At 32.6% G+C, this 20,498-nt stretch overlaps 1 protein-coding gene across 1 annotated transcript in view; it reads right to left on the reverse strand.

Moving 5' to 3' along the window:
* VEGFC (vascular endothelial growth factor C) overlaps positions 1-20,498 on the reverse strand; it is a 110,137-nt gene that overhangs the window by 39,379 nt on the left and 50,260 nt on the right. Inside the window, exons 2-3 of the mRNA XM_081046731.1 lie at positions 3,368-3,581; positions 1,741-1,931 (exon numbers count right to left, since the gene is read on the reverse strand). Of these exons, the coding sequence (XP_080902857.1) occupies positions 1,741-1,931; positions 3,368-3,581 (405 nt within the window). The remainder of the gene's footprint in view (positions 1-1,740; positions 1,932-3,367; positions 3,582-20,498) is intronic.

Below are 20,498 nucleotides of genomic sequence, written 5' to 3' on the forward strand. Positions count from 1 at the left end.
ACTATATTATTTTGCTATGCTTATAAGAAATAAAGAATAACTGACTTCTGGCTATGTTTAAACTATAATAATAATAGGAATGCTAAAGGACCCCAAAGCATCGTCTTTTAGTATTCTTTAGTCTTTAGCATTTAGACAGAGGCAAGTAGAATAGAAAATTCAGGTTTATAATTTATCTTGTTTCCTCTTGCCAGTCTTTGTATCTGAAAGAGCTTGTTCCTTTATCTAGTGTGTGAGCAATATAAACAAAAAAGCAATTTGGAGAATATCTCCAAACTCAGAGACCAAATGATCATCACAGTAAAAATTTTAGAAAATTTTAACCAAATGGGAAATGCAGTTGAAGCAACTGAGGTAATAATCTTGACTTTCATTTCCTTTTAATTATTAAAATAAGAGTAGATTTTATTAGTGGGAATCATGGTGCTCAGCGAAAGTGTGTATGAAAATGCTGAAAGACCCCAGCCTTTATTGTATGTGTTCTAAGTATAGACATTATTTAATTAAAAATGTTAATTTACTTTCATTCCACATTTTACAAATCAAATCTAACAACACATTTTTGAAATTATTTCGTTTTTCATTCAAAAGTTCAAAGAACAATTCTGAATGGAGCCAGGTCACCTATGCTATTCCAACTCTCAAAATAAATTGGAAAAGCCTTTTGAGCAACTGCAATTTTGTCTTTCAGAAAGAAGTTTGCACCAGCTAAACCCAGAGCTGTGGGCTGGGCTTCTCTATACATGTGCAGAGGCCAATGGCACACCCATTTTAAACAATACTTCATGGTTGTCATCAGCACCCAAACATGATCTTTGATAGCCAGCCTCCTCTTCCACCTAAGACCTGCAGGACTGTGCGTCTGCTCTGAAAATCCTACATCCGAATTGAATCGTAAGAGAAGTTTCTTGGTTATTTATTAGAAGCTTAACATCTAATTTGATGGGACTTCACAGTTTGTTCAAAATACTTGAGATGTAGTGTCAGAATATTTCCTTTGCTGTTTAAATGAACACAATAAGTATGCTCAGTGTGATAGATTATGCCAATACTATACAACTGTTTTACAGATCACATACTTGTAATTATAAACCGGGGGTGCCAAAAAAATGCATACAAGTGGACACTTTGGTCAGTGTTGCTCAAGCAGTAGTTTGCGGTAATCATAAGTGTCTGGAAACTGATGGTAACCACTTTGAACACCTCTTGTAATTGCCGAAGTAAAACGTGACTTGTATTCATCTTTTGTGATTGGTATATATTGAGTATTGCAATTTCAATACCGTTTTCCTTTCTTAAAATGTGTATACATGTTTTTGGCACCCTCTGTATTTTGAATATATAATATGTATCTTTATAATCAAAAGACTTAACCATTTAAAAGTAATTTATTGCCAAATTACAATGTTTATACTCAAAGATCAACATGTAGGTGTATGTGTGTGTATGTAAGTGTGTGTGACCGTATGTGTGTATACACACACATTCGCGTGTATATTTATGATTTTCTTCTCTTGGCTTTGATACCGCTGAATGAACAGAGTTCACACAGCATCAGTCATTTTCTTTGTGACAGTATACCATCAATACCACAAAAGGTTGAAAACTTCATTTCCCAAATTAAAAACAAGAAACGATGAACTGTAGAAAGCTACTTCAAAGAGAACAGAATTTAAGCAAATTACTTCCAGAGTGAAGGGTTCTGACTGAGCGGGCTCCTGGGGGAACTGAAACACCTACCGTCTTGCTGAGGTAGCCTGTGCTGGTGTTCATGCACTGTTGCCCCTCACTGTTGCAGCAGCCCCCACATCTGTAGACGGACACACATGGAGGTTTAAAGAAGGTGTTTGTAGCTGCTCCAAACTCCTTCCCCACATCTATACACACCTCACGTGGCATGCATTGAGTCTTTCTCCACTCATTATCAATACCTGTCGAGTCACAGGGAAGGCCATAAGTTACACAGAAGCCACGAAGATGGAAACAGCCCACAGTAGTTGGAAGTCACTCACACTTGATTTCAGATTTTAAGATTTAAGTAGCATATGTAACATCAAAGAAATAATTGACAGGATCCTAAATTGCCCTGTGAATTGGAATATATCATATTTAACAGAGCAGCTAAGGATATTTTCTTAAAAAAACTAATTTCTATAGCCATGTAACAAGCTAAATGAAGATTATGCTTTCTTAAATCTTATTATGCTTTCAGTATTCTACAGCACTTACATTTGGTTTTCTTTACTTAAGAAAATGAAAATTTAATATATACATGTTTATCAGACCTGCAGAGATAGAGCTACGGTCACTTGCTATAGGATGTACTATTTTTGTGGTCTCAAAACAAATATAAACAACACGATTTGATTTTCTTTCTAAACTGAGATGGAAATGAGAAGATGGCTATGGTTTGGACTCAATCCAAAAGTCATTTTCAGGCAGGCTATTTGGCAGTTTGGGGTAATGTCATGGTGATAGCTACTTAAAATGCAAGGGTATTTTCCATCAACTGCGACATGTATCCTGAACTAAGTATTTTCAGGAAAGTCAAATTTTCCTTTTTCTTTCTTGCTGTCTCTTGGAATTCTGTTTTCCAATGAGTTAGTGGTTTACTTATAACACTGTTGACTCTAAATACTTCATTACAAATGATGTACTTCTTAAATGTTCTAGTCTACATTTTCCCTGAAATACACTTTTTGGGAAAAAAGGACATAAACTATTGATTATTCAAATATGAAGCCATTTTGTTTGGTTGGTTTTGTTCCAAAAATACTTTGCAATCTCAAATCTTTATAAAAATTAACATTTAATAACTGAAGGGAATTACTTTTAAAAAGTAATCCACCAATGTATACTATGACATTTTATGCAACATTATAATTTTTTTGTGATATTTTCTGCTAGATCTCTTGGGCTTTACCAAATTCCAGCTCTCAAGTCAGTTACCCATGAAGCAACAAGGTAACAAGTAGTATTTGAAAAAATGATTTCACATGATTGAGAAATTAAGCATTTCTAAATCCAAATCAGAAAGAAAATTTGTGTACAATTATTTTGTAAGATACAGAATGTTTCCACGATTAAACTGACAGTGTGTAAAATATATCTATATATTTTAAAATTTTGCAATGGGATATCACCTCAATTAAAAAAATTAAAGTGTGTTGATATGCATGCACCTCTCTCTCTTCCTATTTCAAGAAATCATCCACTTACAGTGAAATCATAAAATGCTATATTTTGAAAATAACATTTTCTTTACTTTCGACCCTAAAGGTATTCAGCAGTACATATACTGAAGGGCTTGCAACTTTCACTGGGCTGATATATTAAACTTATTATGTATTTTCTTTTCCATACTTACTTTTCAAGATCTCTGCATTATAATGTGCTGCAGCAAATTTTATAGTATCTTCTGTTCTTGTATTGACATTGGGCTGTTCTTTATTTTGTTGCCAGCCTCCTCTTCTTAACTGACACTTGTACATTTTCCAATATTCTGGGTAGAGTACAGTCATGAGTTCATCTACACTAGACACCGACCGCAACTGTTCTTCCAGATCTGTTCCTGCATAAGCCTGTCAAAGAAAATGCAAGGTCAAGTGTGTATCAGATGAAGGGACATGAGAAGAGACACACTGAAAAACCTTTAGGTTTAATGTTACATATGCTGGATACCTATTAAAAGTATTATTCATTATTCCTGAATTATTTAACTTTTCATGATAAAATTTTCATGTTTTAGTTTGAGTAAATACCACAATCAAAATGACATTAAATCCCACCATTAAAATGTAAAATATATATTTGGTTTTTCAGACAGAAATTTTGTGAGGTACAATTTTAAAAATAACTTTTGAAACAGCTTGTTTTATTTAGAGTTACTTTACATAAATGGGCAAATATATAAGTTTAAAAATTTATTGAAGCTTGTATTACCGTCCAATATAAATAAAATTAAACTGAATTCCACTCTCATACTTTGTTTCATTTTTAGTTATCAGCATCAATCAAATATAATTAAGCGGGATGCTTGAAATTAGGAATCTTACAGAAACTATCTTAGAATCTATGATCACATGAAAAAAGGGATTTCAACAACAGCATCACAGTAAGGTTTATATATTGGCAGAACCTCCAGTATTTCCAAAAAATCTGATCATCAAGGTTTATTCTGGTATGAAAAAGACATGGAATATATCATATGGTATTAATTCTGCTTACAAATAATTAACTGTCTATATTAGTGAATCTAATTAAGTGGAACATTCCAAATTATATTCAAGTAGTTACCATACCTAAGAAAAATACACTTTTTTTCTAAATTATACTTTGAAATTATGGAAAAATGGTACATTGTTGAACATTATCTGCCAAGGGAAATACAACATCACATGTTTATTTTGTACTTTCATGGTTTTCCCAGCTTTAAAGTCTAAATATGTAAGTAAATACTTTGGACATTGGACACTAGAGAGCTGTTAACAACGCAGGTAACTGCCCCCCCTCACTGCCCTGCTCCCCGCCAGACGACGTGGATGGAGATTAAGAGAGTACATTCTAACAAGTTATAGTTTTCCCTTTCCAATTTTTGAAGTACGTAATTAATATATTTGCTTTACAAATGGAAATACTAATTGAAAGTCTTTTCACTACTACTTTTAATAATTCAAAATGTTCTGAGGTAGGTGATTTTTGTGCTACATTTTGAGAAACATACTCTAATGTAGATTTTTTACATTATTACAGAGCCTTGTAGGCAGTAAATTATGAAATGTGTTCCTTCCTACTAGATAATAAAATTGGCTATGAATTTTAGGATTTTCCCCTTTCTTCGCTTATTGTGTGAATTGAGCACATCACCTAATCTCTTTAGGTCTATGCTATGAAAATATAGATATTAACCCATTACCTTCTGGAATATATAGAATGATTCTTGATATGCCATACTGCTAGACAAAATTTAATTCTGTTGAATAGATGGAAAGTGAGAATGAAGAGGAGATCTTAGCTAAAATGAAAATGACAAAATATCCTCATACAGTTTCCCAATTAAATGTTTATGAAATATTTGTCTCAGGAAAATCTCATATATGACCCAAAATTCAAGAGTCAAAAATGTATCAGAATCTAAAAGGACTACTATCAGAGAGAAAAATTATAAACGTGCCCAGGCGTATATATGTGGCCACTGCTACCTGAAGGGATATGTCATAGATGGTTATTTGCCTATTTGCCTATTGCTTGACTCGTTCTTGAACATAAGAAACAACATAGGACTGTGTGAACTGTGGGTCCTTGCGATTCTTTCCCCCATAACTCAGCTAGAATTAAAGTCAGGTTGTGACCTAAGCTGATCACGAGAATCTCACATGAAACAGGCATGTGTGTTCACTCTACCAAGAGGAGCTGCGACACAACATACCAGTGTGATACAACACGACGAAAGACATGTACCAAATGGCTAAGAGAAAGGATTATGGTGAAGAGTGACTTTCAGTTAAGTATTACTTGAAGTTTTAAGGCAAATCACTTTTGTACTTTAAAATTTAGAAATAGAAAAGAACTATAACAATAATTATCATGTAAGAGCAGACATTAAGTTACCCAATAGATCAACAGAACAAAAATGTAAGCATGTATTCACAATAAAGAAAATGCAATATAAAAATGCATAAAACATGCTAGTAGAAAATAAGTTATTATATTTATACTCTTAAGTTGATAAAAGGCCTTTCTAAAGGTGAATATAAAAATAAAACGTAAACGATCTGTATGCTAGAAAACACTACAAACAAAATAAAAGACAAACAACAAAGTTGGAAAACTATTTGCAATATACATGAAAGATGAAAAAAGACTAATATTCTTAAAATATTGCATGAACATGTTAATGAAAAAAAATAAACAGGTACTTCATTTTAAAAAAATGGACGAAGAACTTGAAGTAAATAATCACAAAGAATAAATATAATTAATAATATTCAGTGATGGCAACAGTGAATAAACTATAACTCCTTTCAACTTTGAAAGGAATATAAATGTGTACAGCTATTCAAGGAAAAGGCACTATTTCAAGTTGAATGGCCTTAAAAACAAGCTCCATTTTAGACAGCAAATGTACTTTGAAATTAAATTTCTTATCCAACAGAAGTGATAATATAATTAGAGCAGATATAGGTACAAATTCATCATGAGGTTGTTTATAGTAGTGAAATATAAGACAATCTATACAGATAATAATAAAGAATTGATTAAATAATATACAGTACAAACAGAAGTTAGCACAGAAAGTAATGTAATAACACTATAAAATGATACAGATGTATAATTTAGATATGAAAAGAGGTTCATATATATTCTATGAAAAAATAGAGTATACAATTTATACACCCATACACACAATGTTCATATGTGTAGTACAGTCTTTTCACAGAACAAAATTAATATATGAATAGATTGAATGCATCTGTGTATGCAGTCTTAAGAGTAAAAGACATGCAGCAAAAACAACAGTTATCTTCTCTAAATTGCAGAATTAAGGTAATTATTATGTTCTTCTTTATACATTTCTGTATTTTAAATTTTAAATAATAACCATATATCACTTTTTATTATCAGAATAAAATTTAAAAGTAATCATCTCTAAGTTTACTGGCAGGTCATACATAGTGTTCATTTCAGCTTTTGATTTACTTTATGTTCTTATTTCTGCATAGAGCATGCCTATGATATATTATTTAACATAAAAATCTTTGGCAAAACCTATCACAGACAAATGGTATAAAATAGCTTGATACTGAGCAATTAATTTACTTATTCCTACTAGACTTTAATTATTATATTTGTGTGGAAGAAAAACTAGCTTTGTTATCAAAAGATCCAGATTCCCATCTTGACTACAGACATTATTTAATTAAGCACCATTAGATTTCCTCTTTGAATGTCATTTTACTCTGTATTATAAAATACAGTTGAACCTTGAACAACATGGAGTGGGATTTAGGAGCACCAACCCCTATGTAGTTGAAAATCCATGTATTTTCAACTCAGTTTTCATGGGGGATTGGTTGCAGGACCAAAGTCTATGGATGCTTCAGTTCCCTATAAAATGGCATAGAACAATGTATACTGCAGATTGAAAACAGTACTGGCATTTATTGAAAAAAAATCTGCGTATATGTGGACCTGCTCAATTCAAATCCACGTTGTTCAAGGGTGAACTGTAATAATAATATTTTCCTCAGAGTTTTTGTGATGATTCAAATAGACATTTGATATAGAAGCATATCATTTTTTGTAGTCAGGGGTGGGATTACTTGTCTTTATAACATCTTTACCGAGCAAAAGCATAGTACAAAGATTATTTTTTAGATAGACTGAATTTTTTACACAATTATGAACTGTGACTCTGAGTACTGTACCAGCTCTGGAGCAGTATTCTTTAGATCTGTCTTCTACATTTTTGTTCTCATTAAGCAGCAACTTAGGAATTGAGCATTAGCGAAGAAATAGGGCTATAATGTGAATCCAGAGAAGACCAAAATCTTGGGGACAGCTAACCATGGCATATTTACATTCAAATTCTACTTTTGAAGAATTTTAAAAAGACCCAGTATCTAGAATGAGTTCTGAACCAGGCACACACCAAAATCTTTCAAGTGGAAGTGCTATCTATATGGAAGTGAGGTTCTTTCTGAATACTTTAAGTCTATACGTTCTCCAGTGTTTCCTGCAATGTTGAAGTCATTTGCTTGAATGATGATATATTCCTTTTATTGTCCAAAGAGATTTGGTATGTCTTAAGGTAGAAAGTGTCTTGTAAATGGATATTCAACTGTAAAAAAAAGACTCAAGTCATAGAAAAATGAATCTAATTTTGCATTCTACCTTAAAGGGATCAATTAGGAGGTTCCAGTAAGTACTCTTATGTAACTTTCAGCATGTATGTATTTGCAAACAGTGACCTAGGTGACATTCAGTGCAGGATTTTGAGATGCTATGGAAGTCAAAGCAGAGTGTGCAATGTCGAAGACGGGGAGCTCAATCAGGAATAAACTCTTTCCTTGATAATTCATAAACCTAAAATGCATTCCCTTCTTCCACTAACAGGAGAAGGATGAAGCAAGATCTCTGATTCTAGAAGTTACATGACAAGAAAATGCTTTGGGGTTTCACCTGCACGCTATAATTCTCCTTAGTTATGAAGAATCATAACATGCAGTGAGCACTGGAGGTGGGCTTGACAGTGGCCCCTAATCGACTTTACATTTAACACACACAGCTAGCAAAACCTAGTTTCCTTCTTGTTGCACTGCGTTGACTAGGGGCTGTTCAGATGCCTGTTAGGGAGGAAGCACAAGTGCATGGTGGTTGCCCTTCCTCCCCAAAACTGTGATAAACCAGAGAGTCAACGATAAACAGGGAGTTGTAGCAGTCATCCAGGATTAATGCTATTAGTGGTCCTGGATTTGTCAATGAATGGAAATAAGCTTCTAAACAACTTGAAAGTCCAATGTCAAAGTCCCTTCAAATAACAATCTTAAGTTAATTGCTGTGTTGCATATAAATTTGACACTCATTTATGAAGTTGAAAATTCATGGGGAAATGCATATGGTTGAATTATGGAAAATTTCCTTTCACCTAAAAGCATATACTCTTATCACTCCTTATAGCCAGAACTGAAAGAATGAGCACGAGTCCATCAAAGAAAGGTTTGATAACACTACAGTATTTTCAAGAAGTGGACGAAAAGGGACATAGGCCAATCTGGTTAGATGTCCAATATAACTATATCTGGGGGGAGAGAGGGAAAATAACTTAGTATTTTTTCCTTTTGAAAAATCAAAAGGAAAATAAGGGATGTTTATATTTTTCTTAAATGACCATATGCTATCTTTAAAAGTCTGGCTCAGGTAATATTTTATATTTGAAAAAGATATACATTGTCATGGATAATTTCATAAAATGAAGCAGAGGGAAGATTAGTTGATCAAATTATCACTTTAAAAAAACAAGACATTTACTAAAAGTTTTGAAAGGAAATATTTTTCATATTATACATCACATATATCATGTCTTCGTCCTAAAAAAAAATCATTAGCAAGAATCAATATATCACAAGGAAGTTGTCAAAGTCAATAACTGTATACCACCATTAGGTTTCCTTTTTTCTTTAAAAATAGGGTCAAATCCAAGCATTAGAATAAGTGGCTGCTGAGGTTATTCTTCCCCTAAAATAACAAAGGAACTTGTTTATTCATCCCTTCTTACTTAACAATGGAAGTTGTATGACAGATGAACTTGTGGGTCTTTCTATTTCCTTCAGCTATCCATAGGAGGCACATTTGTAAAATTTAAAAGTATATTCTAATTATTTAAAAATGCCCCCTTAAAGCAAAATTTGGTCTAGGTGACAGAACGGAGAAGGTTTTGGATTTGAGAAATCATCCAATACATAGTTACAAAATTCACTTTTGAAATTACCCTTTGGTAGAGAATCATGAATAAACATGAAAAATCAAATGGGATCCTTCTAAGGAATATATATTTGTAAATGTTTTTACATAACCTTAGCAAATCATTTTACCTAATGTTTCAGTGAAGGTGTCAGATCAGGATTCTTTCACCCACAGGTCACCCATCATCCATGTCTACACCAACCTGATGTGCCACAGATAGATAACCCTGGAAGCAGATATTTAAATTTTAGTTTATTATTGGAAGAAGTTTTTAACTGGAAATTTTAATTTAATTTTGCCTAATCCTTTGAAATGTGTTATTGTAAATTTTGAAAACAATGCCGTAATGAAGAATGGACTCTTTTCATATCTATTATCGATAGCAAAAAATTATTTTTTAAAAGAAGTTCCTTTTAGTTTACCACATATATGAATTAAATTTTAAAATAAAATGTTAATTTAATCAAAATTTAAGTTAACTAGACTCTTGGAAAATATTTTAAATATTAATTTTCAATTATCTTATTGTTGAGGTAACTTTGTAACAATGCCAAAATAGGCAATCAGTCATAGCTGCATAATAAACACAATGGAAAATAAGATTCTATACACATTGACTTCTTGCACTCAATATGGAAAACCAGCTGCTTGCCTCTTATTCTTGAATAGAATTGACTTCTGTTCCTTGCAGAATGGCAAAATGATCTCAGAAATACTAAAATATGAAATATTCCAATATTTTTCCAGATATGATTGCAAAAACAGCACCAGGTAGGTGAAGCCAAAACTAACGACTGCATTTACTGACTACTGAGGAAAAGCCAAGGAATAAAATTTATTACTCAAATATTCCTATATACATATTGTGGAGCAGTAGCTCTCGACCAGGATGACTTTTTCTCCTCAGAGTCATTTGGCAACGTGTGCAGACATTTTCGATTTCAGAACTGTGGGGGTGATGCTACTGGTATTAGTAAGTAGAGGTCAAGAATGCTGCTGAACATTCTCAAGTGCACCGGACAGCCCCTACAAATAAGAATTAACTAGGCCAACGTGTCAATAGTGATGTTGTTGGGGAAACACTGCAGCTGAGTAAGAGTGGGCTTTGTCATTTATGAATCTCCAGAAAGTTGAAAATTTGCATGAATTTCACCTAGTAAAAACCATAGAGACATCAGAGTGAGTGAATGAATGGATTGAAAGTACCACCAGCAGCTGGATTTAGTAATGGTAAAATTCTTAGGGAGATTTATTTACTGGCCGGGATAATTTAGTATTTTTCTTTCTTTTTTTTTTTTTACACAGGCATTTCTCAACAGCATTCCTTTGTTTTCATAACAAGAAGAGAATGTAGTAGCAGTTTAGACATAGCCTTCTTAGGTAAGTAAATTAAAAATGTTTTATAACTATTTTCCTTTAATTGATTATATTTTTTTTGCTGAAGATTCAACTAATTTTACAATAAAAACGAGTTACACATGGTTTTAAAAAACGCTTATGCAGAACATTATTTTGAAATTAAAAATGTAATGGCTTGTTATCTTTCTTTTTAGTAAAATGTCTTTTCTTCTTTGATATTCTAAAGATCAATTTATGTTAACACTATTTAATACCAGAAGTAATAGTAATAATGCTTCTTAAAATCTTTAATTAATGAATAATATCCACACAGAAAAGCAAACAAATTATAAGGACACAGCTTGATGAATTTTTACAAACTGAATAAACCCTTGTCATTATACCCAGATCAAGATATGGAGCACTGACCACATTCCAGAACCCTTCTTTCTTCTCCTTCTCAATTATAACTCTCCACCAAATTACATTCCTTGTTATGTTTCTATTTTCTATTAACATAATTAATTTTTTACTATTTTTCAAATTTTACATAAATGGTATCCTACAGCATATACTATTTCATGTAGGGCCCTTTTTCTCAACCTAATCTTTGTGACATTCATCTTTGTTGTGAGAAACAATTGGTTTTACTGCTGTCCTGTCTCTTTGTATGAACCACTGCAATTTATTTATCTATGGGTGTATACATTTTTTGAAGGACATAGGGTAAGTTTTGGGGGGGATCTATAAACAGAAACAGTATTGATGGTTCATGAGATGTTCATATACTTAGCTTTACAGATATAGCCAAACCATTTTCTGAAGTAATTTTACCAATTTACACTCCTTAGGGTTGTATATAAAAATCCCTTGGTTCCATATCTTTGCCAACAACTAGTAGTATCCATTTTTTTAACTTTAGCTAATCTAATGGGTACGTGATAATACCTTGTTGTGGTTTTAATATGTAGTCCCTGGATGACTGATGACACTTTCATGTTACTTGGTCACTCTTTTAAGAATTACCAATTAAAAGCTTCTTATTTGCTTCTGTTGGCTGTCTTATTATTGATTTGTAAGAGTTCTTAATGTATTCTGGATATAAGTAGAATGTGTATTGCAATCATCTTCTACTATGAAACTTGTATATTCACTCTCTCAATGGTGTTTTTTGATGAATTAAAGTTCTTAATATTAATGTTTGAATTTTTCTTTATGGTTGTGATTCTGGTATATTAAAAAAAAATCTTTACCAACCACAAATTCATGAAAATATTTTCCTTTGTTATTTTCTAGAATCTTTATTATTTTACTTTTCATATATGGACCAACAATTAACCTAGAAATGATTTTTGAGTATAGTGTGAGGTAAAGGTCAAGATTCTCATATATATAATTGATCCAGTACTATTTAATGAAAAACTCATACTTTCTCCATAGCACTGCATTCATCCCTTTGCTATGAATCACGTGACTATACGTGTTTGATCTGCTTCTGGACTTTTGGATTTATCCATTGGTCCTTTTCTCTACGCTTATGCCAGTACCACACTATGATAACTTTATAATTAATCTTGATATTAAGTATATTATTTGGTTTATACCTGTGATGCTCCAAAGTTTAGTTCCATTGATGTACCAATGTTATTTACAATTTCATTTCCATCCTATTTTATGACTAATTTTACTAATGGTTTTTGCAATAAACTTGAGGTACTTGGCATTAAATAAGTCAAATACATTGTCAAGTGTCTTGCATATCTTAGGCACTCAAGGATAACTATAGTTAGTAATAGTAGCAGTGTGGTAATAGCAGTAAACACATGGGCTATCGTTGTGTTTAGGAATATGCATTAAACTATATAAAAGTTTCAATTCTCAAAACTTCAATATTGACTCTTACTTAAAATCTATGTTCCCTGTGAAATCTCATTTTGCCCTATCATATATGTACATACATTTTACTTAAAATCACATATGCATACACAGAGATATGTTTTAATAAAATGTTTAAAGGAATTCTGAGTTTTCTAGGAGAAATCATGTTTTGGAGAGCCACATATATGTGGTACAACATAATACTAAGGAGCATGTGTTCGGGGCACAGATAAATCTCAGTTTAAATCTCAGTTTCTCCACTTACTATGTGTGTGATTTTTGAGGTTCATGCCCCATATGAAATATGAACATTGCTGTAATAATTAAATGAGGTACTTTGAAATAGGTATGCAAATAACCAATGCTTATTCATAGTAAATTTTTACTGTGTAATGATGATATTAATAAAACCCCAAAACTATGGTTCTTCATTTATAAAATGTTGATAATAAAATGTACCTTATAAAGCTGCTGAGTATGCAAATAATATTTGTAAAATATGTAAGAAGAAGTCTGGTACACTAGACAGTCACCTGTCTCTAATAAGATATATTAAATAAATAGCAAAGGAGGGAAAAATTTTATAATTTTGTAACTTGTCTTGAATGACTACTATGTGCCAAAGACCATTCTAGGCATGCTATTTGCAAATGAAGTCTCTCTTTTCATTGAGTTCGCACACTGGAAATTATATACATTTATTATATATATATATATATATTGAGAACCTGACAATATTAATTATAAGATTCAAATTTGTTCTTTCCATTGAATTTGCTAACTTTAAGGTATACCTGTTTTGTATATTGAAATTAATTCCAGATGAACTTCTTATTGCTTGTGTGTTTCTGTGTCTAAAGGATTCCAGATTACTTACTAAAGTGGCAGGAAGCAGAATTTGTTGCTATGAAACAATGTTGAGTAAAACAAAGCTGAATTATTTAACCAGAGGTTCTGTGGCTGAAAACACAAAAATTCCATTTTGCATTTTTACTGACCCTTGATCAGTTGAATTTCTCTTTATAATTAAAACTTATTTAAAAATTTATTTCAAAATTAGCAAAAGCATAAATTCTATATATACATTGATTTATAAATCGTTTTTCGTGTGTGTGTGTTGAATGGTTGGATTATCCTGAAGATATACACTCAGTTAATAGGCAACCTAGAAACAGGATGAAAGATTATCGCCATACCTAGGTCACCATTAAGAATTTAGAAAGATTTTCTGAGGGCAGTGCCTTACTCAGCTTTAGGGAAAGCACAAACACTCCCTTATGAAGCCAGGTACTCCTACACACCCTAACTGCTTACTTGAGGAACAACTTAGCCCTGGTAAAGTCCTGAAGAACAGTCTTCCTTTGAGCATTGTAACAAGTATCAGAATGATGTTTTTCCTTTAACAATGCTCGCTGCCAGTCGATTTATTCTATGCCAGTTCATTTCCATTATAATTTCAAACCATCTCCCTTAATTCCATCCTCATTCTTGCATTATGTGGACAAACTTGCTTCATACTTCATAAAGAAAATAGATGTTAAATAGCAACATATATACACATGATCTCCCTATCTTCCTTCTTCCTTCAGGAAAAACTAATGAAATGCTTCTTTTCAGACTCTCCAAAGCTAGTAATTCCACAGGTGTTTTGTTCCTGTCTGTTCCTGTGGTAGTAATGCTTTACTCCTTTTATTAACCTCAGTCTGTCTCTCTCTCTGTCTCTCTGTCTCTGTCTCTCTGTCTCTGTCTCTCTGTCTCTCTCTGTCTCTCTCTCTCAGTTCCTATCAGCATACAAATCTGTTGCTCACCTAAATTTAAAAACTAAACACAAAAATACAATCAGAAAAACATTAACAAGCAGAAGAGAACCGACCCTCTCTAAGTCATATTGCTATTGACCTACTGCCATTTTCTGCTGTTTTTCCTAGCTTCAATTTTTGAAAGCTCTGTCTGAATCTGCACTATTCCTCACTTCCCAGTCACTTGCCCACTCTCCAACTTGGTTTCTGTCTCATTACTCAGCTGGAACCCGGCCCCCACATCTTCCACGTGAGCTCTTTGCCACATCATACTTCTCCTCTGTCCTGTAGATCACCCTGCTGCCAATGCATCAAAGCCATGCTGTCTCCCTGAGGCCATGCTCTTCTGCTACTGCTTCTCCCTAGTGACTATTTTTTTGTCAATACCTTTGATGAATTCTCTTACACAGAATCCCAAATGTTTGAGTTCTCAGGGCTCCGAAATAGTTTCTCTTACTGCTTTCTGAGTACCCTGATCCATCCCTAACACTTCAAAGATGACCCGTGTCTGAGAACTCGAATGCATATATCCAGACCAAACTTTTCTTCAAAGGTATCTGCCGTTAGATTTCTCAAGAACTCCTTCTTACATTTCTAAAAAGGAATTTATGAATTTCTTTTCCAAATTAATTTTCTCCCCAGTTTTTTCCACTTCATTAAATTTTACTAACCTATTGCTCATTCAAGTCTCAGGGAATTACATTTATTATTTCTCTTTACCTTACTCCTAATATAAGCTATTAGCAAGTACTAATAATCTTACTTACACAGCAATTTCTCTCCAAATTCACTGCTATTCTCCTAGTTTAAGCTACCAATATCTCTTGCCTGATTTGTTGCGTAATTATCATCATAACTGATCTTCTCAGTTTCTCTATTGATTCTCCACACACAGGTCAGAAGAATCCTTGATAAACACATACTGAATGAGGCCACTCGCCCATTTAATCTGCTTCAGTGGCTTCAAATTAAGTGCAACTACCAACTCTAAGGCCTTGATGATTTCGCTCTTGTTAACACTGCAATCTCATAACATTCCCAACTCACTCATAGATTGCTGGCATCTCCAAAATGCCAAGCTTGTTCTTTAAGTTTAGATTCCTTAGAAAACTCTGTTTCCATTGCTAAGTGTATGTTGTCCTGGCAATATACATTGCTGGTGCTTTCTCTTCAGTAAGGTTTCAACTGAAATGCCACAGAACCACTGCAACTTTCTACTCACTGTATCTAAATAACCTAATTCACACAATCTATTTTGGCACCTTAGTTGCTTTTTTTCACATTACTCAGAGTTTCTAAACATGAGTTCATTTACTCTTTATCATATTTATTCTCTTACGTGCCTATTTTATATACTCTCTTTGTAGCATATCTGGCATATGGTATTGAGTGAAGGAATAAATTAAAGAGCAGGATAGGTAGAAGCAGTTTCCTGTCATTTTTTGGTATCGTGGAATAATTCCACAAATAATGCTTCCTAAAACGAAAGAGAAACATTAGGAAATATTTAAAGGTAATTTAACTCAAATATGATTAAAATTTCCAAACATTAACTATTGGTAATGATGTATTTATTTTCTTAAGGTGACTAAGGTTTCATTTAGGAAGTTGTTCCCTGTTTAGTCTGAATCAAAAAATAAGAAAATAAACACAATTTTCTCTTTAAAAATAAGATTAAAGAACAGTAAAATGCTCGTATTTTAACTAGTTATTTCATGTTAATATTCTAACTCTTTGACTAGTTTAAGTCAATAGTAGATAGTAAACATAGGAAACACACATCCCTTTAATCTGAATATCTTTCTCTATTTTATTTTCACACTCAAAAATATGGATGGTCAGCTCTTAAGATAAGTTTAAAAATCTTACCTTTTAAAAATAGAATGCAAAATAATTAACAAGTATTAATGAAGACCCCATTCATTTTGTATTTTAAGTGACAATTTTTTAAACACTTATTTGGAGTTTTCTTCCGTTATGTAATAATGCAAGCTGAATTAAAGCACATGACCTCAGAATTGCATTCTGAAAGTCAATAGTTTAGGGCATGATCAGGAAAGACAGTTATGTTGCAACTGAAATATTTCACCTCTAGCTTTCCCTCCCCCCATGCCATGGGGGGAAAACTATCAAATCGATTGCAGAGCTCTATAAGGCTGCCATTAATATTGTCTTTTCCTCAAACTCTGGAATCTAAAGTCCAGGACCTTGGAGAATCATCTTCCTTTGTCTATATCTCCATATCTCCAGCAATCAGAGTCTCATTGGATTGTCACTTACCCTACCTGACCCTAACCTCTTATTAGCTAAAACTAAATAAATAAACAACAGTTTACACCTAGCCCCATTTCAGCAGAATGGAAGTCCTGCCACACTACAAATTAAAGGTGAAGGGAATATAGTAGAGAAAGTGGTTGCAAAAGATCCAAAGAAAAAAGGTACCAAATGAAAAAGCACAATCAACAACCACACAGTCCATAGAAAATTTGGGAGTAGGAAATATGAGATCAGTACCCGTCAGGATTGAATATTTAATTTGTATGTCCTTCATCTTTGTGATGATAAAACATCACTGACATAACATTTTTTCCAAAGTGACAATTCTTTTATCAGTTAATGAGCAATAGCAGTCATGGATCATGACAAATGTATAGTGAAGTAATAAAAACTTTTCATCTATTTGGTTTTACTTTTTCTTAGATTACAGAAGTTTACACACACATTTTGTCAGCTTATTAATAATATTTACTGGCATCAGCACTAAAACCAATGAGTAATCACTACACAAACTTACCAGAATGGCTGTAATCCAAAAGAATAACAAATCAAGTATTTGTGAGGATGTGGAGAAATTGGAATCCTCCCACGTAGTTCATACAAGTGTAAAATATGTACTATTTGGACGCTAGTTTGATGGTTTCTTAGAAAATTACACATACACTTATATGGCTCAGAAATTCCACTTCTAGTGAAACGTCCATGCAATGACTTGCATGTGATTGTTTAGTCACATTATTCATAATACCCCCAACTGGGAAAAAATATTAAATCCATCAAATGGCTAAATGGCTAAGTAAAATGTGTTAGATTGATATAATGGAATCCTATTCAGCAATTAAAAGGTATGAACTGTCATAAAATAAAATGCTATAAAATAAACTACTGACACATATTACAGCATGGATGAACCTCAAAAATATTATTGCAAGTGAAAAAAGCCAGACACAAAAGACAGTGTATTGTATAATCTCATATAACCAATTTCTGGAAAATGCAAAAGTATAGAAAATGAACACAGACTGGTGGTTTCCTGAACCTGAGGGTGGCATCAGGGATCGACTACATGAAGACAAAGGAATTTTTTTGGGTAGTGATGGTATTAGAGAACTGGATCAAGGTGATTGTTGTCTATCTATAAGTAATTATCCAATTAAGTCATTATCCATTATCCACTGTGAGTATATTTTTTGGTATGCAAATTATACAGCCATGAAGCTGTTAAGAAATGGCATTCTTCAAAAAAAAATGGGGGCATATGCCAAGGAAGAGAAGGGCATACAATCCAGGAAATTGGTGCTCTCATAGTGGAAAGACATGAAGAGCTGTACATTGGGCTTGAAGCTAACGAGATGCTGGAGGCAGATAGAGGCCTCCTGGAGAGAGAAAAGAATAATCACAATTGATGGATTAACTGCTGTGTTTGTTACCAGTTTTCTGTGGAGTTTTACAATTATTTTGAAAAGTTGGAAATATTTGCAATAGGGACAAGCAATAAAAATAAGTAATTATTAGTTCAAAAAAGCTATAAAAACTTGCATGAGAAAAAGTTATTCAGTCAACAGTAAATAATACAGAGTCATGATAAAAACAAACAATAAACATGTTTACCCACAAATTTGGATATGCCATACCTCTTTTAAAATGATGGTCAGATGGGAAGTGTGTATATGGGCAGAGAAGAATGAGTATGTGGGGTCAGGGAACAAAAGGTGGGATAAAACAAGATATACCAGATCCTTATCTTCTAGAATAACAAGCCAATACATAAAATCTAAATGCAAAAAGTTAAGTATAATATGAAGGTGACTAGCAAAAGCAACCACTAAAAAATAATAGTTTACAACTATCCCCATTTCATCAGAATAGAAGGCCTACCACACTACAAATTAAAGAGGTTGTCTCTGGAGCACAGGACTTGAGGATAGGAAAAGCTGTGACACGGGACAGATTTTCATTAGGAGCTCTGTGGTACTATTTTATGGTTTACTATTCTCATGTATTATTTAATAAAGAAAATATTAAAATTTCAATAATTCAATAATTTGGGGGAAATGCATAACCCAATATTTCAGCATATGTAATTGCACTGCAGAATCGTTTTAATATCCTCCATAATTAAGATCCAACATTTTAAACAATGTTTCTCTCCATTCCCCAACATGAATCTGTGCCAAATAATTCTCATTGTCCAAAAGTGTAACTAGCTTCTTACTGCAACCTATGTCTCGCCTCAAATTACTTCTTTCCTCTTCTCATCCACCAAAATGGTACCCATTATTCAAGGCCATGTTTCCGTAGTAATTTCATCCTGAATTTTTCTTCAGCCATTTAAGCAGTATTTTAAATTTCATATCTTGGCTCTTGATTATCTGGTCTTTTAATGCGTGACAATTGTTGTCATCATTATTCAACAAATTCTTGCACAGTTTTCCTCGTGTGTTTGAAACTATTGTTTGTAGACATGGTAAACAAATTTGAGGGATTTGCATGAGAATTTCTAAAACAAATGTAATGTTTATATTTTTAACTAAAATACCCACTTTTATGGGGTTATCAAAGCCCCTTGTGAAGTCACCACTAAGTAATTGCTTTTGGGAAAACTGAGCGAAAGGAATTTGTAGACTTTAAGAATCTCACAAAAATTGCAAAAGTTCAATGGGATAAATGTAAAAGAGTATAAAAGTACTTGAAAAGAAAATCAACAGATAGAATGAATATATGTTTTAGAATGAATTCTTGTTTAGAATGAATATATGTTTTGTGTGTACATAGACATACATTATATTGTTATAAATATTCATTATAAATTATATACTTATATACAAAGTTTAGGATTTCATTTATAAAGTGGCTATAGGGAAATACTCACCCAATCTCTATGATTGTGGTTTTGTAATAATAAATTTAAGAAACTATTACAATGATAATTTTATGACTTTGTATAAAAGTAGATATTTAATAAATATAATTTGAAAACATTTCATTTTTTTCTTTACTTCAAATGATTGGCAAGGTAACTATTTCTGATTTTGCTGAAGATGTCATCTATAGCTGTTGAAGGGGCTGTTCCCTGCTTTGTAAGATAGTATTTCCAGTGGATTTCCCTGTAACAGAATTTTGCTGTTTGTTTTCAATCTACTGGGAATCTTTTTTCCTTGCAGTATACAGGTCTCTCTTCTCTTTGAGCTCCTTTTCCTACATCACTTAGTAACAGTAAACAGATTCAAGTACAACTTTTAAATCCCCAAGTTCTATTAATATTTCTCAAAACTAGTTTTTTGGGTACAAATGAAAATTGATCTTCCATTCTTTATTTTCTTTCAGATATTTTTCAAACATCATTCTATTTTATCCAGCACTTTTTCCTCACTTTTTCTTTGTTTTGCTAACTCAAAACAAACTAAACCCCTCTCAGAAATTTTTACAACCCTATTATTATTCACATTTAAATCCGCTTAAAAATTTAATAACTATTTTTATGTTCTTCAAATATATGACTTAACAAGCCACATCTTTCCAACTACCAAAAATAACTTTTGAGAATCGAGTAAATTAAATTTACAAATACAGATAGTCAAATTATTTTGATTATCCCTATATACCATAGTTTAGGGTACTGGCAAATTCCTTTATATTTTTCACCTTGAAATCCAAAGTCTAAAATCAATTGTGCATGTAAAATGTAAATTTTAGTCTAATAAAATCTCAGATAGTCTAATATACCAAATTCTCTTAAAT

This window comes from Rhinolophus hipposideros, assembly GCF_964194185.1.
Source record: "Rhinolophus hipposideros genome assembly, chromosome: 4".
Classification (NCBI taxonomy): Eukaryota; Metazoa; Chordata; class Mammalia; order Chiroptera; family Rhinolophidae; genus Rhinolophus; species Rhinolophus hipposideros.